The 24,829-nt window shown below is 40.1% G+C and overlaps 1 protein-coding gene across 4 annotated transcripts in view; it reads right to left on the reverse strand.

The window, feature by feature from the left end:
• ABCC4 (ATP binding cassette subfamily C member 4) overlaps positions 1 to 24,829 on the reverse strand; it is a 156,944-nt gene that overhangs the window by 16,317 nt on the left and 115,798 nt on the right. For all 4 annotated transcript variants that reach the window (XM_054213223.1, XM_054213231.1, XM_054213215.1 and 1 more), the window contains 5 exons: positions 23,780 to 23,971; positions 19,283 to 19,438; positions 15,495 to 15,584; positions 14,848 to 15,020; positions 8,411 to 8,516 (listed from right to left, as the gene is read on the reverse strand). In XM_054213223.1, coding sequence (XP_054069198.1) covers positions 8,411 to 8,516; positions 14,848 to 15,020; positions 15,495 to 15,584; positions 19,283 to 19,438; positions 23,780 to 23,971 — 717 coding nt within the window. The remainder of the gene's footprint in view (positions 1 to 8,410; positions 8,517 to 14,847; positions 15,021 to 15,494; positions 15,585 to 19,282; positions 19,439 to 23,779; positions 23,972 to 24,829) is intronic.

Below are 24,829 nucleotides of genomic sequence, written 5' to 3' on the forward strand. Positions count from 1 at the left end.
TTATTATACTTTTCAAGAGGCTAAGGAATGCTGTTGCAGATGACTGGGCATGTCTCTTGGTTTTATCAGTTTCTGATGACAATGAACTTGTGGCTCAGCTGCCATGCACACAGTTTTACCTTATCAGAAACTCTCTGTTCAAAGTATCAGCCACCGGCATGTCCTGTGCTAATTTGCTTTTAAACAGTAATATAGTATTTCTGAGAGCAAAAATCATTCTCTAAAAGATGTTTCAGTATTTCTGGATACGGCCTGGGTTCTATATCATTGTCCTTAACGAAACATGAACCAAGCGTCCTGTCCTTATACTGACAGAAACACATTCACAGACAAATGCCTGACAGAATGAGAGCCTGGCTTCACCTCCTGCAGTAATTCAAACCCAGCTCTTCATTCGAATGCTCCCAGCTGAAGTACTGCCTCAATAATTAGTTGCTTTATTTAGGCAAAAGACAAATCTTGTTGGGCAGTCCTCTTGAAATTGGGAGCAGCTTTTAAGAACTCAAAGATGCCAATGTTTTGGAGAAGCGTGGCTTAAAACTGGCCAAGATAATCAACAATTCTAGAATCTTTTCAAGCTCATTGGGATTTTGACTCATTTTAGAGACAGCTGGGACAGGTGTGATATTTAAAACTGTCACAGACACTTTATTTCAGCTGATAACACCTTGATACATGACCATGTCACATATAGCTCAGTATTTTACACAAAACTCAGCCTAAGCATCAATATAATATATTCTCTTAATGGTAAAGATACCTAAACAACTCAGCTATGAAAACAATATGTTCACTGTTGATATTGGTTGAACTCATTTATTAAATTCCAAGAAATAATATGGAAGAATCTGGTTTTCCCTTGTGGTTTGCTAAGTACCAACCCAGTTTCAGAAGACCTAGGAACAGTGGAAACTGCCTTTGTTCAGACTCAAAACAAAACTGATCATTTCCGAAAAAAAATCACTTGCTAAATGCTCAGCTCTTCCAGAAACTCTGCAAGCCTTAAGTTACCGAATGAAAGGAGAAACCTAATGGTTCCCAGGCCCTTTGGTCTCCATCAGTTGGCCAGATGGACTCCAACACAGCCAAGAGCCAAGTAGGTAGGTTGGCATTAATCACACCCAATGTCTGGTGGAACTGCTTAAATACTCTGAAGAGTCTCCCTGAATTATTTCATCAGCCCGTATAGTTGAGATCTCTCCTGAGTTTTCACATTTGATTGTTTGGATCCTGAAAATCTGGACATCCAGACAATTTACCAGTCACTTAACAGAACACACGTACACAAGCAATGTTTTTTTGCTGTGTACAAACTGATGTTGATGCTCAGGTATGCTGAGACCAAGTATTCTTTCACCTCCCCTCTGCAAGGCATCTCACCTATCACCATTAATTTCTATCTTCTGCTCCATGCAGGTGCCCCCTCCTTCATATTTTTATCTTCACGTTTCTTTACCCAACAGACTTTGGCCCCACAGCACAGCTGGGATTTTTCTTAGGTTGAATAAAAAGAAAATAAATTTAGTTCTAATATTCCCTGGTCCATATTTTCAAGACAGAGGCTCAGTCAAAAAAAAGGAGGTTTATTAGTGTTTGTTCCTTTTGAATAATGACAGCAGGCGCACAAATACGAATGTAGCAATTTTACTGTGGATTACTGGATTCAGACCCACAAGGTACTTTAAGGTTTCTATGAAGAATTAGGTGCCTAAGTATCTTTGGAGACCTGATTACTAGTTTCAAAAATTTGGCTTTCATTCAAGCTACTATAATCCATTAAGCTCCCTTTATATTCTTTTAACAGAATAGACTTCAATAGCACAAGTATAATATCCAATAACATTTCACCACACTCCAGATACTGTGTTAATATAAGGTCAAAAACCCTTTCAGCTCTGTGTTACAGAACAAAAAAAGAAAAACACCCATTTTATACACTTGCAGTTCTCTCACTTTACAATTTTAAAGGACTGAACAACAGCTCTGAATGCAGCCCTAATTACTGCCATTTTTCACAGTTTCATGTTTTACCATCCCAGCCTCTAGGAAAATTTCTGGTCTTGCCAATTGACCTGTCTTAGACATCTTATGCACTTGAGGGCCTGTCTGTATCCGACAGCAGGTAGGTCTCCACCAAAGAAACAGTCCTACACGTACATACTTAAGGTGAGTGAGTCAACGCTATATGGCAACATGAACCCTTTAAAGAAACCCAAACTATTCTACAACTAGGACCCTGCATTTCTGTATCTTGTGACTTACATAATTCTCCCTAAACAGAATGTCTAAGATTTACGGTAAAACACATTAATTTTCCAGCAGTGATATTTAAATAAGTAGCAAAAAAGCCACCAAAAGAAGATCCAATAGACCACAGCATTTATGGCTTCAACTCAGTATTACTAACTGAAGTGTACCACCACTACCTTCCTACGTTCTCCACATCTCCATCTAAAGCTGGGACACTGCGGTGAAAGCTCAGGTGAAGGCCGGGCAGGTGGGGCTGCTCGACTCTTTCAAAAGCTCTGCTTCTCACTGGGCTGCAGAGTCAGACTCTCTCATGCTTATTCTCCTCCTAACTCCATGACTCTTGCATTTCTGGCAGCACAGTGCTTCAAAAGGAAGGGTGGAGACTGGCCTGAACCTGACCGCCCTGTGTATGCTGGTGGGTACGGCATCTTCTTGAGAACGGGGAGCATTGCAACCAGAACTCCTCAGATGGAGGACAGTGTAGAGCACAGACTTCTGCACTTCCTGGAAGAATGCTGTCATCCCATTGCCATCATTATCACGTTCATTTAGGTGTCTATTAAGACCATTGTCTCATCTCCAACTGGATAGATGAAGGATACTAATGTGCAACACTGGGTCAGATACCAGAACTCCAGAAAGAGACAAGTGCTCAGACCTCATCTACTGCACACCATTTTCTGTCTAGCTGTAGGTGACTCCCTTTTCACTACGCAAACTGCCTGGATCTCCCTCCAGAGTTTCCCCTTTGCTTTCAAGATGTTTACACCTACTCTTGGTGGACCGATTGCCCTGCTGAGGTTAGATATCCACAGTGCATAAAACAGGGTGCCTGATTTATGAGGCTCAGAAGTTCCACTATGGTAAATGTAACGTAACATCTGAAAAATGGGAACAACTGAGCACAGGAGGCTTACCGGAAAGACGTGGGAAGTAATTTTCTATTGACCAAAAAAACAACTCAAGTCTGGCTGTGAAGTACATACTATTGTTACTCTGAATATTAGTCACTTCAGAATGTAACCACAACAGGTTTTCCCATAAATAAATCAAATCTCTTCCCATGATTCTCTTCATCAAAAACTTCCTATTTGAATGACAGTTTTTAATTACTAGATCAAGTTCTGCTTGCATAAAGAGTTTCCATTTCAAAGAAGTATTGCACTGATATGAAAAGTCTCTGTGGAGAAACATCCTTGTCACTGGAAAATGCACAAGTTTTGACTACTCTGTGGCTTTCCTAGAGAGACACCACGGCATAGCACATAGAGCAAACAACATCACTGGGCCCTTGCCAGATGCATATACTTAATTTGCTACCGATCTACTACATCCCCTGGGTGAGCCTCAATTTCTGTATGCCATTTTCCCCTCTGTAAAAATACAGTTTCTACAAAATATTCTTAACATGGAGAAAGCGGCAGAGAGGCAGGGGAGGAGTGGGTGATAGGGATTGTATGAGATCCCACTGGAAATTTTGGGAGCGGTGCCTCTTGGCTGCCCCAGGCTGCTCCTGGCTGGGTTTGGTGAGCTGCAGACACAGTTTAGCTAAAAGGCCCTCGCCCTCCGAGGTGAGGACAGGACAGGGAAGCAGCCGCCGTGGTGGTGGGGAAGCTACGTGGAATGAGGGGCCAGCGGCACAAGCCTGAGCTGAGCTTCTGCCAGGATTTGCCAGCACAGAAGAGGCAAGGGCAGCATTTCTGCCACCCTCCCCCTCTGCCAAGGCAGCAGGGCGGCTGCCTGTGCCAAACGGCTAAAACGGGTACTGCTAGCACCTGACGGGAGGAGTTACAACTCGGGTTCTCAAACTAATAAAGAAAAAGGAATGAGAAAGTGTCCTAGGAGACTCTGGAGCAGCACAGAGGGAAGGGAAAAAAAAAAAAAAAAAAAAAGGAGTTTGAAAAACCGCTGGATTATAATTTTATGGTAGTATTATTTGATGGCCTGACTTAACAAGTCTTTCCAACTTTGGTTCCAAAGATTGTATGGATACTTCCCTATCTCACCCAGGTGTTTGAAGTTTAATTAATTAATGTTTGTAAAGAGCGTTACAATTTCCAGATGAAAGGTCCTATGCAAGTGCAATGTAGTATTACTCATTGAGGTGATTGGGTTAGAGAGTATCACATTACACAATACAGCTCTTCCCTCAATGATTTGAAGTGTTTGAAGTTCTGATAAAATGTATTTATCACTAAGATAGCTATAATGGAAATACTCTTAAGGCGTGACCTGGATTATGAAACCAGAGGTATGGTTTTGGGAATGGAACAAACGAGAATTAAAACAACTCCTGAGGCCAGATTTGTCTACAGTTGTATAAAATGTATTCTGTTCTTCCTTTTTTTTTCCTCTTCCAGTAGGCTTTTCTTCTCTTCTAAAATAGAACCGGTTATTACGATGGGTGTGAGCAGACATGCAACAGTTCACGTTCAGTTCCTATTTCCATACTCATCCAACTTGACATTTTCTCATGACTTTCTCAAAATTATTTTCTGTTCTAATTTTTTTTTTTAAAAAAAAACTTTTGGATTAACCCTAAAAGGTGAACAATTTCTTTTTGGCAAGTTCTGCTTTAATCAGCAATTAAACTGAATGAAATCAAAAGCCAAATGCCAAGACAATGCCAAACTGGAGACTGCAGTCAATACGCTTGAGACAGGGTTGGCATTCAAAGCTATTTCAATCTAGACAGGCTGAAGGAACAGGTCCACGTGGACTTCACGACACTCAACAATGACAGATGCAAAGTCCTGAATCTGGAATGGACTGACCCCCCTGCATCCGTACCACCTGGGGAGCCTGGGCATCAGCTGCGCTGAAAAGGAGGTGGGGTCCTGGTGTCCAAGTAGGCTAACCAGGAGTCAAGCAGTGTGCCATGGGTATGGACAGGAGTGCAGATCAAGGGAATTGCTTTATTCAGCACCCATCAGAACAGATCGGGAATATGGTGACCAGTTTTGACTTCTCAGTGCAAGAAAGATGAGGATAAATTGGAGCAAGTTTGAAATAGGGTCACCAGGGTGATCAGTGGACTGGAACACTTGACCTGTGAGAGGCTGATGGCGCAGGGCTTGTTCAACCTGGAGAGCAGGCAACTTATCAGCAACCTTCCTATACCTACAAGGAAGTTACTGAGAAGATAAAAGCAGGCTCTTCAGTGAAATACACAGTGGGAAAATCAGAAACAATTGCCATAAGCTGAAGGGAAGCTTCAACTGGATACAAGGAAAGAAATATTTCATGGCTGATAATTAAGCATTGGGGCAGGCTGCACAGAGAGACTGTGGAATCTCCATCTTTCAAGGTTTTCAAGACGGAATTGGAAAAAGACCAGAGCAACCTGATTTGAAATTAGTGCTGACCCTGCTTTGAGCAGGAGGTTAGACGAGAGGCCTCCTGAGGTTTCTTTCAATCTGATTCAGTAGGAAGGGAGGGAAACCCTAGTTTATGTTCAGGTTACGTATACTTACTCAGGAATGGGCTTGGACTTTTGTGATTGAGTTAAGAGACTTGAGCAAACTTGTTAGTTTGCTCAAAATTTGTTTGAAACACAACTTTACTCATTATCTATCAAAAGACAATTGTTAATATTCCAACTTCCGGGTTTGATCTTTGTTCTTCTTCCCTCATTTTCTAACAAACTTACCACGATAGCAAACAACAGAGATTTGGGATGGCTTATAAGTGAAGGCATTATTGCACCTAGAGGTCTCAGTTAAAGGAGAAACAAAACCAGGGCTTTTAATAATACCGGGTAATGGAAGAACAATGCACTTCAGTTTGCGAATTTTACTCTTCAATAAGAATCTGCATCAAGTTAAATTTGTGAATTACCGAATCACATTGACTAACCAAATTTTAAAATACTCTGAAAGCATTCTTTAGCTGAGTCTTCTCAATTTTTGTGATATTTAAGTAAATGATTAATTTTCCACAAATGCTCTTTTAATTGTTAACGGCACTCATTAATTGTTAGTCCTCTAGAGGGATATCCTTTTTCCTTGCATTTTTAACAGATATTTTTCTTATTCTTCAAAAATTCTCCTATATTCCCACTAGGGGTTACATGCCTGAGTAAACCAAGTAATTAAAAGTGTAACAAAAGCACGCCTGCCATAACTCTGATCATTCTAAATATGCATTCATATTTCTGATTTGCCCGAAAGCAGAATCAATAACTGAATAAGGATGTCAAGAAAACAGGTTTGTTACGGGGTCATGTCAGTTTCCTCCTTTTTTCTGTCCTATACTTCTCACCCTCCTCTCTCCCCCCAAAATTACAGAAATCCCTAAGAAGATCAAAATAGAGTAATGTAAAAAGATGAAAAATATTTAAGAGTTACTAATGACCGCAGACTCAAAGGCACATCGTCTTGCAAATCTGTTCCTTAACGCTATGAAGAGGTCAAAGGCATTCAAATAAGACTGTATTAGACAATGTAGGAACATAAATGAACTTCTAACAAACTAGAAATCTTAATAGTGGCTAAACTGAAACAACAGAAGGTTAAGAATAACGTACAGAGTAAAAGTGCAATAGAGTAGCTATATAGTTGGTAATAATGCTGGGCAGTTTGGGGACAAGGTGATTCCTATGCTTTGTTCCAATGACTTTTGGTAAAAAAAAGTAAATAAAACATCTAGCTTTCATTACAACTGCATGACACTGAAGGTAAAACTAAGAAAACATCTTCATGGAAAGAGCATTCTGTGCATAACAAGTTAATGGTAGTTAATGAACCAAAACCCACAGAAATCCCTTTGGATAGCTAACAAACACACACAGCTATTAATTAGGTCACAGTTGTTTCCTCACAAGTCTTTTGTTCATTTTAGTTGTAGAAAACACCAACATATCCATTAGACCTGTGGGGAGGTATTCACCAGTGAAGAAAATATTTATTTATTATACGTTAAATGCTTGCAATTATATGACTACTTATGGCAGTTCTGCTGGTTTCTCTCTTTGTAAGTAAACTATAATCACTCAGTTCACAATCTATTCTACTCCTCAGAACACCACTCACCTCAGTAGATCCAATTGTTTCATTTTGTGTACTTCGGGCAACCATTGTAACTCAATCACAGATTTTAAAACGTTTTGAGCAGTCAGTAAAGAAAACATGGAAAGAATTAACATGCTTCACTTTCACAAAACAAAAGTGGAAGAAAGTAATTTTTAAGGTTACCACCGAGACGTGAAGGGTAATTTCTGCTTGAAGCCCAGTTAAATTTGAGTTCCACTCATGAACACCGTTTGCCCACTACGTCAGTTACTTCATTAACTGGCTGCAAAGAAAATATTTGCAAAGGGCTCCTGTTCCTACTGCAGAAAATTGCAAAACTGCAGGCTGCGCATCATTTCAAGGACACAAACCAGCCCGATTTCCTCAGAGTCTAGGGAAGACCATTGCCTTTATGAAAATAATCAGCAAGTATTTCCTAATTTCTACGCATGTGCAACGCACCGTAGGGCAGCCAATATGGCTGAGAGGGTATTTCACAGTGGCAGAGTCTATCGCTGCTCTATTGGGAACAAAGATGGCAGAGGCTGCTAGATTGGCAGTTCTTCGTCTTCTGTCTGAACCTTGCTTTAGAAAGCTGGCCACGTTCATTACCTCACCAGTCTAGTTCCACTCCTCCCACCACCACCCTTGCCCCAGGGCAGCTGCTGTCTCCTTACCTCCATGTCTCCTGCCCCAGAACCTCTACCACTTCCTCCTCACACATCCCACACCACTAACTATTGTCACTGCCTCCCTCAGCCCACCGAGACTGAATTAATAAACCCGACCAAATCCAGCTGACTCTGTCCAGAGCCTCTTGGGTGTGTCTTCAAGGGCTCCTAAGTGCTGGCAGAGTTTATTTGCTCAGGTCTGCTGCTGCGCCTCACCTGCAATGGGTTCACGCCTCGCAGGGTGGAAACCACAGGGCCAGACAACGTAAGAAGTCTTTTCGGGTCACTACTACTGCACTTTTATGAGTTGTCCATCACAGTAACTCAGATAACTTGGATAAGTCTAAAGTATGACTTAAACCTCTGCCTACTTTTGGATCAAAGTTAACAAGAAAGAGCCAGTAACACTCTTCTTCAAAATATAAAAAAAAAAAAGAAAAAAGAAAAAAAAGAAGAATTTTAAGCAGTTAACTGTCTTACCATAATCCTGTCACTGTCAATAATGGTGTTCAAGCGGTGTGCAATGGTCAGCACTGTGCAGTGAGCAAACTTTTCACGGATCGTCTTTTGAATGAACTCATCTGTTCTGAAACACAGCAAGAGCAATGCAGACAAAAATTAGATGTTTGCATGGATAACTGAATGGCAGGCACGTTTTATGATTTCATCAAACATGACTATATAGCAGGAAATATGCTCATGAAGTCATTACAGTGCTTATTCCTCTTTTTATATTAGATGACTTGGAGGCACATCATGAAGCAGACTCCAAAATCTGTCCTCTAATACTTGAAGAGGAAAGAGTTTCTTCTTGGAAGTAGAGCAATAGATGTCATTTCAGGAGACTAATTTCCCAGGCTTTGATTACAGAAAGAGAAACATTCTGTAGAATCAGGTATTCCTAGAGATTTCTACACCAAAAAAAGGCCACTGTTATTTTAAGTTTTAGTTTGTGCAAGCAGTGAAGAAAAGTTGGTAAAAGCAAGTATCCTTCATTGCAAACCAACTGAAGAATGAACCCAAGACAGCCTGTAACTAAGGTTCTTGATTTCCACTGCAAAAGGAGATAAAATAAAGGAGGTGGTCGGTAAACTAAACTAAGACTGGAGTAGCTCAAGAACTTGAATACAGAAAAAAGAAAACTTGGCATATTCCATAAATCAAAAGCATTACCTGGAACACACAACCCAGGGAAAGGGATAAAAGCTTTCAAGTTAAGAGCCTCAACCCATTCTATGAATTAACCACCCAAGAAAGGATATCAGGAGGAAACATAAGACTTGTAAAGAAAGAAAAGTAAGCTAAAGCACAGACACTGAAGTACAGGGCTAAAGCAATACCTGTCACAAATAAAGCTGAGAACCCTGAAAAGGAAATAAAATTATACCGAAAGATACACAAGACACTAAAATGTTCTTTAGCTGTATAAACAAGCATTAAGTCAAAAGTGCAAAATTCATAAAATTGGAGATTATTCAAGTAACTAACTGTACAAGAGAAGCACTGACACCACCTAACTTAAAGCATACCAGTCAGACTTAAATGTGGAAATCTATATGGTCCTCTCTCTAGTCAATGAAAGGGGAAAGGCATGGCTGGAAGGTGCATCGGAGCACCTGAACTGGGCAGCCATCAGGTGATGAATGCCCTCTAGAGGCACCTGACAGTCCACACTGCCCAGGAAGCCTTGGCTCCCAACCTGGGTGCATAGCCAGGCCACGCGAATACTCATATATTGTCCTTCAGCCTTCAAAAAACTCATAAGTGGTGACAATGGAGGAAAAGGCAGTGTGGGAATGCAGGTATAGAAACTACAATTCTCATCCGAGATAGAAGGAAAACACAAAGAACTCAAAATATACTGGGGTTAGTCAGACCAAGGAAGCTCCAGCCTAGAAGTCAGGCACTTGAAGGCATGGAGCTCATTTCCAGGATTTCTATTAAAACAGGAAATCGTACTTTATATAATGACTGGAGAATAATAAATGCTATACATTGGATTAAAACAAGACAAAGCAGACATCTGGACAAAATGTTATATTCAGGCAGCCATGTTAGCTTCAACCAGTTTCTGGCAAAGACTTAATTCTTCAAATTGTTAAAAGAAACTGGAAAAATCAAATGAAATACAATAAAGATTCGTGCAACACACATCTTCCTCTGACAAATTATTATCTTTCAGACAGAAGTAATACTCTACATTGAATCTGTCTGCACATGATAAATATTTGGTATCACTTCATAAATTAAGCAAAAAGAATTGTTCTGATGCCACCACGTCAGGAGGCACTAACAATAAAAAGTGGACAAAGACAACTTTGGAAGAACAGGATGACTTAGAGGAACGGAGTAACCGTTAAGTTTCCACAGTAGAAAGCACAAGCTCATGCTCTGAAGGACTAAACATAACTTCTGCTACAAACTAAGTTTAAGCAATCAGCATGACAAAGGAATAGACAGATCCCTGCTGATGACAGGACGAATCATCAGAGAGAAGGAAGACATAAACAGTTAAGTAAGAGTTCCCACGCATGCTAACTGTCATCTTCATCTGGGGACAGAAACATTTAGGCTCTGTCATGAGAGCCAGGTCCTGGGTCTCAGTCTGAGAAGGCTTGGTCCTTCTGCTCCTACTTCCTAAAATAAGCTAAAGAACATGGTGGGAAGCAGGTGTCCCTCAGCTCCTCCTTTTGAACCAAGGCCAATACGCGATCAGGGAAAGAGATGGTAAGAGACGTCATGACAAAGACGGGTTCTTTAGCCCTGTGCGTTAACCGTCTTCTTAAGAAAAGGAAGCTGTTCATTCTTAATGCCCCGCTAGCATGTGCACGTCTCACGTCACAGCAATACCAGTGCTTTCACCTCAGTGTTAATGCACAGGTCTCTTTGTCTATCTTCTCAGCAACGCCTCAATGACCTGACTACTCTTACTTTTGAAATTAAAAACCAGGGCCACACATTAAAACACCCAGTACGGAAAAGGCTTACACAGCCAGCCAGATGTGTTCTCTGCAACTGTTAAGAAACAGCCTATGCTGAATAATGAAACAAAAGGTTCAGTACACCCTAGAATAACGTAAAGAAAGCCTTTTTCTTTCCTTGTAGTCAAGCTCAAGGTGAGGTTTTCCTGCAGAGCTTCCAAGGAACACAGAGAATTGTAGCTTGCTCAGGAATTTTGAAAACAACTTTTTAAAGGGCTCAAAATGATTTGCAACTCTCAGGCTATTCCTGCTGTTACCTGAGGAGAATGCCTCATCCTTGAACATCCCTGTCCTCCGCATTCATTTATTATATCTTCCTTTATTAAGTGCATTCCTTCTAGCACCACCTCTTCCTACATTTACAATAGAAACCATTTCTCATTCTTAGATAGATACTATCAAACTATTATCTTAAACAGGTATTTCCTGAATATAAGCTTATCCTTAATAAGAAACTGCTGGCCATATTGTGGGTGTGACAAATGTTCTAAAATGAGACTACAAAGTAATCAGAAACAGACCTAGTAGCTCCATCTTCAAATATCAACAGTATGAAATCTCATGCAGACTGGAGACTGGGGGGATAGGGGCTCAACCAGACCCTCTCCAAAGTTCGTGACAGATCTTGGAGTATAGTTTTTGGGGTGGCAGGCAGAAGCACCATCAGTAACCTCCAGGAGAACCTTGGGAAGAAGGTAGGAAAGGCAAGAAAATCTAAAAGACTAAGAAAGGGATCTGTGTACAGAATTACGTGCTGACAGAGCACAGAGACTATATCACATGCCAATTAGAGCCGTCTACCCTCTAGAAACGTGCTGAAGGAAGCGGCATTTCTGTCCTTTTTTCAGGACCTTTGTGGCGCCTACCCACACTGAGAAAGTGGCCAGGCAAGTGCCAAGTGATTCCATCACACACCTCAGTGGATCAAACCCCATCATCTTACAGGCACCTTAGAAACCAAAGGTGCAAGCTGAATACCAGACTAGGGCTGCTGGATGACAAAACCTCAACTCTAATCTGATAATATGAAAATGGGAACCACGATACCCCCCATCACAAGGAACAGTACAATAAGAAAGCACAAAATGGTGATATAGCTGTCCCACTGGCACCGTGGGTTGAGGATCTAACACCAAGCTTCACAGCAACCCAAGATCTGGTGTAACCTGAATTAGTTGACTGTGTAAAAAGAACACTATCTAAAGAGTAAGAATAAACAAGATCTGAATGAGAAGCAACAAAGCTGCTGAAAGGAACACTGGATAAGTCATTATCTTCAGCCTAATGTCCTCCTGAGATTGTTCTGGAAGCGTATCTCACGCTACACAATTCCTGAAAGGCTTTGGATAATTTCTTCAAAAGAGAAACAGTTACAGATAGCAGCGAGATGTAATGAAAGGTTAAACCTTACAAGGTTAAGCTGGCTAATGAACTGAACTATGAGCAATGGCTGTTTTTACCAGACTTAATGAACAACCGATGTAAAAACGTGGCAGTGGACTGGTCCCAAAAAGTTTTCTCCTGTATAAGCAGTAAAAATACAAGTTAAAACATAATACTATAGTCAGTGGGTGGAGAGCTTAGTAAATTCCACTTACTCAGTTACTAGGGTTTTATTTCAATATATCACCAAAGCAACTAGGGAAGGATTTTCAGCTCTTTTGCTCCAGATTTCGTACAACTTTCCAGAATGGTTCAATTGCTATAAAATGGTTCCGTTCCTCGGGGTAAGAATGCCAGCTTCAGGACCAAGAAGATAAGATCAAATTAAGCATCTGTCAGTCATCGCGTAAAATGTGCACGTAGTCTGACTTAGGGGAACCTTCTTTCCAGCAAGCTCCTCCTCTCCCTCATGACAGCGCTGGCACCCCTGCAGCTGGTGCTATGAGGAGCAAGGGAAATAATAAGGGTACACACGGGAACTGAAAGATGCAGGAAGGAGGGAGAAGGGCGTACTCCAAACTCCTTCCCTTCACTCGGCAGCGAAGAATGGCCTAGCTGAGCTGGAGAAACATCGTGGGGAGTCCCTCAGCCCTGCGGAAGGTACACTTTCTCACCCTGTCACCATATCCACTGCCTCAATGCCACCTCACCCTCCTCCTCCTCCTCCTCCTCCCACCCCCAAACCCTGCCTCCTTCACGTTTGCTTCCAGGTTGAACTGGAGAAGGGACATGGTTGCAGCAGTGGTTGAGGCAAGGAGATGAAGAGCCAGAAAAAAAACAAAGAAAGAATTAATATCTCCAGAGCCGGCGGCAGCTCCCCATGGTTTCCTATCCCAGGTGCTTGATATGCTGTGTGCTCGCCGCCAGGCTAGAGACAAGGGTGCCAGGTATGGGGGTTGTGCATCAGAAAAGGAGGAGGTTTTCCTTGCATGCCAAAAATGCCTCCCTAACTGCTCAGTTAAGCAACCCACATCAGCATTTCCTGATGAGCGTCCTATCAGATCGCACAGCTGAAAAATACTCGGCTCTAGTTATAGCAACACATTAAGGAAAAGGTAATAATGACTGTAATGCAAACTGAATTCAAAGAAGAAGTTCCAAGTTATTATTTGTATTGTTATGCCTAGAGTTGATACAAACAAACATTTACCTTATTATAATATATATTGCAGCACACATTAATCAAGATCAATTAAATGGATAGTGTAAGTTGAGAACACACACATGCGAGATGCCAAAATAGGGAGGATGAGTAAGATGGTATTAAATTTCCACAGCTATGATTAATCACAGTTAATCTATCAGTGCTCAGCCAAAAATAAACTAATAGTCAAAAAAGAAAAAGGAAAAAAAGAAAAAAAGAGAGAACCTCTGCGAAGAGAATGCACTTCTCTAAAGGTTTTAGAAATACACTGTCAGCTGAACTGCAAAGCTACCCTAGTGGCACCACTTCTCCCCCAAGAAGATGTTATAAAAATGAGTCACGCCCAGATGACATACAAAATCCTTAATGCATCTGTTTGAGGGACTTGCTGTGTTATTGTCCTCTTTGGACTTTGAGTTCTCCCTCAAGCCATAGTTTGTTGGAACTATATATTCAGCTCAGACTAATTGATGCAGTACGTTTGCAGTATTGTTTTCAAAATATTTCCACCAGCGTTTCAAATGTTTCAAAAATTAACAGTGGGGGTACTTAGCTATTGGAACAATTTAACAAGGGTTGTCATTGAATTTTTTTTCTATTGAGGTTGGATGTTCTTCTAGAAGTACACTCTAGTTCAAACAGGAATGAATTCAGGAAAGTTCTGCTGGCCTGAGTTATACAAGACAAAATAATGAATGATAAATGAGTCCCTCCTGTAGCTTTAAACATCTCCAAATCTGTTTTGCAAGTCCTGTGGTGTTTAGGATAGCTTACCTTGCTCCCCTGCCACCCTCCCCGCCCCCCCCATTTTATCTGTAACTTATTATACCACCATTTGAGCCGTCAGAAAGGACAGCATCTCATAAACAGAAGTTTCAGGTTTTGCTTATAGCCATTTTTCACCTTTTCAGTTTTGTTTTTTTGGGGTTGGTTTTTTTTTTTTGGGGGGGTGGGGTGGGTGGGAATTGATTTATTTATTTATTTTCCAAGAGACATTTCGTCCTGAATTCGACAGAACTCAACTTGTTTCACGGCTATTCTGACGTTGCTGATCTGCATTTCCAAGGAGGTTCTTGTCTTCTTGTCTATGGCTGCAGGACAAATAAACTTTGAATATTAATTTTCCTATTCTGTGGAATGCACTGCAGTTAGGGATATTTTGAGTGCTACGTATATATAATTTGCTTTGTACCCAAAACTCAGCCACCCCATTTTGAATAGACGATGCTACCATGGAAAGCATAAAATACTACAAAAAATACAAAGTATTTAAGTTCATCCCTACAGTACAAATGATCATATTAAAAGTAAAAACCAGCTCATCTTAACATGACGGATTTTGTTTTTACCTTGGGTCCACATTTGCTGTTGCTTCATCGATGATAAGGATCCGATTTTTTTTTAGAACTGCTCTGGCAAGACACACCAGCTGTCTCTGACCAACACTAAAATTAGACCCAGATTCTGCCAGCTGCGTCTCCATTTTATTAGGTAGATCTTCCACAGCCTCCTTCAGTTGCACCTGTTGACATGTCAACATATTGTAGGATGAGTAACTCCCTTTTAAATCAGCTATTGTGTGTCTGATGACACAACAATAAGTATGCAAGGTTTACCTTTTATATTCTGACACAAAATGAGTACTTGCCAAGTTGGATTACACAGTGTGTCAGTTATTAGAATTCTAAAAACATTAAAGCACATTGTTAAGAATCTATTAATGTTCATTAAAACTAAGATATTAATCAAAACTTAACCAAAGCATCATCCCAAAGGATGATTTTTTCATAAAAGGCTTATATAACAACATACATGTCTACACACACATGCACAAACTCACACATACGCAAATGCGTACGCAACGGTCTACCTCTTCTCTCAACAGCTATGCCCTTATCAAACCTGATGAAAACATCTAAAACCTAATGCACACAAGCACTACAGTGTTACTTGGCTTGTAAATATCAGATGCATATTATTAGATTTAATAAGTCACCTCTTCCAAGGCATTCCACAGCTCTTCATCGGTGTATTCATTGAAAGGATCTAAGTTTTTCCTCATAGTTCCAGTGAACAAAACAGGCTCCTAAAACCCAGTAAAATTAGCATTCCGTTATAAACACAGGTTTTATATCGCAATAGGTAATTTAATAATAATCAGAACTAACCTATATCAACAACAGCACAGAAATAACCTACAACCAGCCATCTTTTATGAAATGAAAGGAGTATTTCACCATAGCACGCTTAAAGGGGAAGGGGAGGAAGGCAAGTGTTCAGCCAGTCTGTATGAAGATAATTTACCAAACAGGGCAGGTCTGTTTGCAAATTACTCTACACAGTTACGTGGGTACTCAAATGGGCATTTACATGCCACTGTTTTGATGCTACAAGCTATATATATATATATATATATATATATATATATGTATACACACACACACACACTCTTACATGAAATCATTGCTATCCTCCTGGTATTGTTAATGAAAACCAGCAACTACCACTGTCAATGAGCTCACACCCCTAAATTACACTTGGGCAGTTCTGAAAATTTGTTTTTGAACTATACAAACCAGAGAGGAATCAAAGAGCTCACAATACCTCTCTGGTTTTGCTTTTCTATTTGGTTGTGGGTTGGTTTTTTTTTCATTTCATACCATAAAAGCCCTTCAATTTTACCACCAGAACCTAAGACGAACAGCTTTCATCATTTCCACACGTTTAAATCTATTACACATAGAAGTTAATCTATGCTGCTGCAGCATCAAAGTATACTCACTTAGAACCGGAGCATTGCTGGGCAAAGCTCTAACTCAAAATACACCAGGGAGTCAAATCAGTACCTTCTCCCATTCAGGTACCAATGCCGGTTTACCTGTGGTTGAAGCAGGTTTTGTTCTACTTCGGTTCCTGTTCAGACCAGGAACAGATCATTACTCAAACTGGCACACCGCAATTCGCACTGGGAAGTGCAGTGTTTGAGAAGTGGGAACATGACTTTTGGTCCACAACTCTTTAAGCAACAGATCAGTCCTCACTAATGTGAGTTGCCAGACCTGAGAGTTGTGCACTGACACAACTTTAGGGCTAAACTCCCCTTAATATCACACAAAGACAACACCAACAAGTCAAAAGCTGTAACCGTGCTAATCACAAATGGAGACCATTCATCCTGTTGTCAGTTTTCTTTAAATTGGAGAAATCTTATGCAAAATGTTTTCTTTTTTTCTCCCCTAGGAAATAAAGTCTAAACTTACATTGGATAACTTCAGCTAACTCTTGAGATTAACCTCTGTCATGACTTACAGCCCACCTAACGCTAGTGATGCCCAGATCCAAAGCCCTGCAGCAAATCAGAACAGATTTTAGACCTTAACCCTTATACTGTCTCTTCATTTCTAAACCACTCTGAGTGGTATAAAAGGATTAACAAAGACAGAAAATGCCACAAGCAATGTAAAAGAACATATGCAGTTCTTAACATAACATGCCAGTTATTTGAAAGTATCTGTTGCATTAGGCAACACACGCCACTAAAAACCTGTTGAATGAACGAAAGGATTTAATAAAAACACTAACAGGTTAAAGAACATTTTTCTTCAAAAACACCTAGAAAGCAATTTGTTAACAATACGTATTTTAGCACACCATTTGGTGTGTTCTGAAGGTATTGTTACGTTTATTTTCCTTTTCAATCCATTTTTATGGGTTAGCAAAATAAGAAGCTGAATTTATAAAGTGTTCATAACTATTATAAAAGTCGTAACAACAGACATGTACTGCAACAGAAGATAAGGATATTTTATAATTACAATTTCTGACACAGATTATTATTTAAAATAGTCTGGTTTATGAGAGGAAAGTAATAAGACAAACCTGTAAATAATTGTTGTAAAAATGCTTGCAGTCAGGGAGGCAGACAACATTTGCATGGAAAAGATTTACAAACACAACCTTCACACAGCTCCATCCAAGCAAGCAATTAGAAGCCTAAGCACATTTTTATTTCTCCAGGTAGGTATTTAAACTTACACGTAAGAAAACTTCAGTCTTGCCTCGCCTCGCCTCATTCACTCTCTAGGAATGGTTCTGTTTAGCATGATTTATGTTATAATTTTAATAAGCATCTCTCCCTCTGGTTTCTTAGCTTCCCACACAATTATGAAGATATTTGCTACAAAAATAACTACCTGATGCTACATTACTATTTCTATTATTGACACTGCTATTAACGCAGTACAAGACAATGCTTATCATTCAGTTGACTACAGTATAAACCTTATTCCAAACCCTCCACCTCTTAGTACCACTACTTCATAGTTTTGCATATTTTTAGTGGAAACAAGTCTTCCCTTACATGGAAAAGAAATGCTGCCTGCTTTTGGACACTTAAACCCCTTTGTGACTATGATAAAAACCCTACCATGTCAATAGACCAACATATGAAAAAACCCCACCATATATAATTATATGCAGGGGACTTTGAGTATCTGCATCACTCAACATGTAGAAACTGTATTTGACCAGCAGTTTTCCTGTCTCGGTACTCTATTATATTCAACTGGGTTGAATTCTTCGAAATGTCGAAATCACCCACAACAGCTATGGGCAAGGCTTTGAAAAGGCTGTAGACCTGGAATGAACTGACGATCATCTACTTTCATGGGGAAAAAAAAACACCGCACACAAAAAAAAAATAGAACTTAAATCCACATAAAGTCCTCTTTACATCCAAAGGTGAGTAGTTCCAGTGAGTACCTCTGCTGTGCAATAACAGAACCTTCAGTACGCAGAAACAAAAGACATTCTCTATTAGGCAACAATCCAATTGCTGGGAATTACCTCTTTTTTTGTTTGTTTGTTTTTTGTTTGGTTTGTTTGTTGTTTTTTTTTATAATAGCATACCTGCTTCTTTCTCTGACTCCTATTCTTAGGAAAGGAAAAAAAAAAGGCAAGTAATCAAAAGAGGCTTAGAACCACTGTTCATTACCATTTTTATCAGATTCTCAATTTAAAGAAAGTAATACACCCTGAATGCCATCCTGCCAACGGGTTAGCAAACATTCAGATACAAAGATGGTGTAAGGACTCTAAATACGGCTTCTATAATAAAATACAGATCTGAGAATTAATGTTAAATGTGGCAAACAAATTCCTCTGGTTTCCAGCCTACTGTTCTCTCTACCTGCTAGAACATCCCAGACAAATTATTTGCCCAAATATTTGCCAAAAACATGACTTTGCATTCGCAGCTTTTCCCTCTTCCTCCTTCTCCAGTGGAGAGCAAATGACCATGGATCAGAGCTCTCATGAAACATGGCAACTTGCACAGGCTCCACCTTTAGAAAGTTTTGAGGTTATCCATAACCCTTCTCTGATTCATTGTCTCTTTTGAAAGTAACTCCATAGAAGAGATCTGTGACCTACTAGACTTCTTGGAACATTTCAGATGCAAGTGACTTCAGAAGCTTGGTATATTCCTGTCAGATTTTCTCTGCTCTTTCCCAGACTACAGGAGGACAGCATACTGCTAACACCGACTCACAACTATTCCAGAGGAATAGACAACGGACCAAAATAGAAGAAAATTCTCCAGTCCTCAAAGCTGATTCTGTTTATCTTAAAATAATCAAGACCTTATTCAAGTAAGAACAACTCCTCGCTGAAGTTTCTATGTCTACTGCATACTGGGGTGCAGTGGGAACATATCCCAGCAAAGCATTTTTAAATACTCCGGCATTCTATTGAAAATGTTTATAGCTGACCAAGTCACTCTCTTACCTGAGGTATAATTGAAATTTTCTTCCGCAAGTCATGGAGACCTAGTTCTGATGTCAAGTACTTATCAATCCAAATCTTTCCTTCGGGTTCCGCCAAGCGAAAGAGGGCCGCTATCAGAGAGCTTTTCCCAGCTCCGGTTCTTCCCACTATTCCAACCTACAGAGCAAGCCAAGCTTGTACAATTAAACCCTGAACTTTTCAGGATAAATTAATATGTCAAGCAACAGTTTTACAACATCACAGGATTTATAGTAGAACAAGCACCAAATAAAACTTCTTTATAATTAACATTTTTTCAAGAGCAAAAAACCCTCCCCCCAAATCAGTTTGGATTCAGGTGACATATGGATACCCAACAATTTCTTGAATCATATTCAAAGGTGAAAGATTTTCCCTTAATGTGTGGTGTTTTATTGTGTAAACAAGATAAAGTGGCTTGGTGTATAGAGTAATGCGATTCAAGGCTGCTAATTTTTATACTAAACTGGGTGATGTTAGGCAAATCATTTCAGGCATGCACCTACATCTCAATCCAAAAAAGGACTCCCATAAAGCACTTTGGGAACGATGTATGAGCACTATTTCCATTTTAAATAACTGAGACTGATTTTGGTTAGCATGGTTAAGGTGAAGTACTTCAAAGTAGTCAAACTCTAAAGCCAAAATAAAACCAAAACTAGCAGGAGGATTACAAACTGTATTCGTGCTTCAGACAGCTTCAACAGAGAGGACACAAGTATCGAAACTACAAGGCCATGTGAGACAGATGCAATTCCTTTACAAACAGGAGAAACGGTGAATAATAAAGTCACAGTGATTCAGGCTTCTATATGTTGCCAGAGAAAAATCAGAAGCTGTATGCAATGTGAAAAAATAATGCTTTCAGAAAAAAAGAGGTAGAGAAAATGCAAAATATGGGACTGCTAACTTTAATAACAAGGGATTAAGACCTACAAATATTTCATATGAAACCAACACTTAGGAGAAAGTAGGCCCATTAATAAATGAGAGGAGACATATAATTAGTGGTGAGTAAATACTACTTGAACAGCAAACTTTTTTTTAAGATGTTGTCTTCAGCTAAAGGATTCTTAGAGAAAACAACATACAGTAATCAATTGTATCAGAGAAGGTGATGGGAGGAACCCTCTACATTGATCTGATCTGGCAGGATTTGTTATTTCCTGCACCCAGTTCTAATTGCCACATTTCCAGAAAGAAATCAACACACTGGAAAGAGTTCAGAGAAGTGCAACATAAAATTAATACGGGTTGGAGATACTGATTTGATGAGGAAGGATTTACAAGAATTAAATATGTATTAATATAGCCTGGCGAAGTGATTGGGGTGCAGAAGGGACGAAGAAACATGAAAACCTTCATGAGTATACGTACAGACACCAGAGGGCAATTACCCACTGCCTGAGACTCAGATGTATGCAGTAATGACTGCTGGAATGAAATTAAGCACAGGAAACATTACGTCGAAGAGCAAGGAGAAACCTTCTAACAGTCAGAGACACTAAGCTCAGACAAAGCAGCAGTGCCCACATTTGATCAAAAATACACAAAGCACTAAAAAAGTAGACTGCAAGGAGCAACTTACGCTGTGTAATCTAAAAGGTATTTTCTACTTCTGTTCTCCGACTCAACAATGTCATCCAACAATTCATTATTGTACTATTGTATATCAACTAATTAACATTTATACAGGGCTTATTATTACAGATACAGCCTAATTTAAGCAAATCTCTTACAATAAATGATAAAATGTCTAGTATTCTTAATTATATCAGTAAAACAAAGGAAAACTAGTTCTGAACAGTTACACTACAGCTCAGAAAGAAAATGCTGAATGGAGAACACAGACACCCAGAGTTGTGAAAACAAAAGTTCAATTGTTTTTCCGTAAATGTCAGTGATATAAAGTATTGTATTAAGGATATAAAGAAAAAACATAAAAAATACATTGATACTTAAAATAAAAATGCAGCTGCTCTGCACATTGTCAAAATCCCACTTTCAGTTTGGCATCCAATGAAAGGACTACGCTCTTCAGTATTTAGAGGAATCTATTTGTATTTTTGGTCCAATTGACTACAGGCTGCTGAAAATTGACATGAATTTGAAACAGCTCTCACAGTATACACATTTCTTTCCTTTTTTTTTTTTTTAAAATACATGGTATTCTTCAGAAGGCCATGTTCGTAGCCAGTGCAAACACAGCGACAGTCTGCAAACGGGAGTCCCAGCCACCTAACAGGAATCATATGGCCAGGATTTTGTTGCCCGACGTAAGCCATGTGCACGCACAGGAGTACACCTGCTACGCCGGGCTCGGCATTACTCAAGCATCACCCATACTTCAAAGTAGAGCTGCACAAAAAACGAGAGTGAGATTTACAGCATGTCGGCTCCTCCACTGAATCTGCCCCTCTGTTATCCCTCCGGCGACCTCCCTTTCGTGCGAGGCTGTGCGAGCATTTACGCCAACAGCTGCCATGCCGTAAACCCAGACCCTCGCCCTCCTAACTTCTTCCTGTAGCCATACCCCAGATTTAGGATCTGTCAGGACAAGGTGCGTTTAACAATATATCTTGGTCCATACACATTCGTAAGCACCCTAAACCAAAGACAGTGGTGTTGAAAAACCAGGGCTCCTCCTGCTGCAGCTATACTGGCTGAAGAGGTAAATCACAGCCAGCTGCTGGCAGAGCTCCCCGTGTGAGCCCTCCCTTGTCTGTCCCCGGCAGACTCTGCTGTGTCAGCAAAGATGTTAAAACATAGATATTCCTACCCTGCTTCGGCTGTAAGGACACACTGAACACCAAGACAAACAGATCAAGAGAGACCCTAACCCATGAGTGATCTGCTAGTAGTTACCTCCTCCACCCTTACTGTGCCTAACGCTTCCCAAACCGGGCACTGGGGTGGCCACAGAAAAAAAAAAAACCTACAGAATTTTAAACTCATTCATCCTGCCAGTGGCACGGCAGCCACCAGAAGTCCGTGTGAACCCAGGGTATGAGCAGGCATTAAGGGCTCTCACTGACAACCACATGGGCAGAATCCTTAGTGGACCTGGAAACCTGGTTCTGAAGAGACACTTCTCTGTAATTAAAACCAATATAAGGGACACAGATGCTTGGGAGATTTATTTTACGCAGTGGCAGCCTACTGCAATATTGTGCAAAACACCATAGAAAGCAAACATGAAGTTCCTGGCAACTGTTTCAAGCTGGGTAAATTCACTTCAGGATGACAAAACCACAGCATAACCACTCAGCAAAAATAAATACCCCCAGTCATCCCTCCCCCTCCTGTCCCCACCAAGGACTGAGTCATACACTGCTAATATCTCTCGCTTCCAGTTTCTATTTTATTTTATTTTTGTCTCTCACTAAGAAATGTAAATCTTCTTGTCTGCTATTACATTGGAGTGATATATAACAGCTAAAGAAATGGCCCATAGGCAAGAAAAGTAGAGAGCAGATAAACATCCCTTTTGCTCGTCTCCTTAAACACCCTTTTTAACACAGCCATACCTAATTCCATGAGATCCTCTCCATGTAGCAAAGTTGGGTTGAATTCTGGTAACATGCATGTTAATAAAAAAGTCCACTTGAGCAACAAAACAGGTTTGAGACTGAACGGAAAAGCACGTTACAAATGAGGCCAGGGCAACGATTGCAGAGAGCTGAACCAGCCTCCTAGGGAAGATATCCTAATCAAAAAAGTACATGCGCATTTGAAATGTAGCAAAGCACGAATTAACACTGCAGGGCTCTAATTTAATTTTGTCTGCGGGGGAGACCTTCCCTGTAGCACTCTTTCAATTGGGATGGTGTCAAAATTGGGGAGGAAGAGTCAAATTTGCAGAGGAGGGAGAGTTTTATTTCTATGTTTCTTTTGGCTACCAATCTAATTAATGGCAACAGTTAATTGGATTGGTAGCCGAAAGGAACTGAAATAAAATCCCCAATTCTAAACTCATGCAAGTGATTTATATTTCTTTCTTCTCCCTTCCGTTCGGGGCTCTGTGCAAGCGCGTGCACATTCCTTATTTTCAGTGGTCTCTGTTCACCTTGTGTGTTGACCCCCTTCACTCCATTCGCGTTCCCTCTACTGAATCCTCAGTTTCCTAATGCAGCTCCATTTGCTTTGGATTTGAACAAACATTTTGGGCTGTCTGTATTGTGAATGTCTGCCTCTTTATGACGAAACTCAAATTTTATCAGGAAATTATCAAATATATGTAACCCTTTGTTTTAACAGACAGAAATGTCATGTTCCCAGACACATTTATGCCACCTTTACAGGAAATAAGTAGGCTCCAACTCTTGCTATTAAATACGACTAAGGCTTATTTTTTAAAAGAACATTTACTAATTTCCTAACATCCACCTATTTTAGAATGTATTTTTATCACACAGCTTCTTGTCAACTTATCATCTCTCCTTAATTTCTATGCATGGCCAAAGACAGCCCTATACATACCTTTTCTTTTGGTTTAATTAAAACAGACAAATGTCTTAACACCAAAGGTCCATCTAGGCTGTAAGTGAAGTTAACATTTTCAAATGCTATCATTCCTTGGCTTGGCCATTCAGGAGGCGGATGCTTGTTGGTCTCCCAAGGAGCTTCCTTTTCAAGTTCTGTGTATTCCATTACTCTTTCTACTGATATCATCTAAGGGGACGAAAGAAGACACACACACACACATATATATATACACACACACACACACGCATACAGAAATTTCAGCGTATTGAATATACTGCAAATACTGCATATGTGTGTGTGTATTTTTGCTATAAAGATTCAATTAAAATTATTCCAGTGTGTTTTTTTTTAAGCACAGATAACCATATTTGGTACCATCCTATGCTTACTTTATACAACTGAAAAAGTGGAAAGAATGCATCTCATGGCCTGCTACAGACCCAAATCTATCATGACACATAAATGCATACATAAGCATTCATTTCTAACCAGTGGGATTAATTACAAATCTAAGTACGTGCATAAGGATTAAGAAATTTAAGCTATGAGAGCTGTCTGTCAGTCTTGGCTAAGACGACAGCCTTACACTGTGTCTTGGGAAGACAAAGCTAGAAATGAAGCTGCCATGAGTTACAGGCACGTGCACAACAGCTACGAGCATCAAGTTACTGGCTTCATCGTCCCTTTTTCTGTCCTTATCATTACTGCTGTGCCCGCCCCCAGCAAATCTTTGACATATGTTTGTCACAAGCAACTCCACACCCCGAGATAGCTGCCGCCGTATTATTGGTGACTTATATGCAATAAACCTCGTGTTCCTACATATTTTATGCCAGATACAAAAGAACCTGCATTATTTGCTGATGCCTCTAATCTTACAGTAAGGAAGTGAAACAGGAGTTGAGCTCTCTAGACGCTTTTTTCCCCTTGAGCAAATAACAGAATTTTGTTTAGGTTCTGGTGTGCATCCTCACCCAAACATCTTCTCAATACAATTAATTTTATTTACCAGTCACCACTAGTTTATTCATGTCTGAAAAAAAT

The sequence above is a fragment of the Rissa tridactyla genome, chromosome 1, assembly GCF_028500815.1.
Source record: "Rissa tridactyla isolate bRisTri1 chromosome 1, bRisTri1.patW.cur.20221130, whole genome shotgun sequence".
Taxonomy (NCBI): Eukaryota; Metazoa; Chordata; class Aves; order Charadriiformes; family Laridae; genus Rissa; species Rissa tridactyla.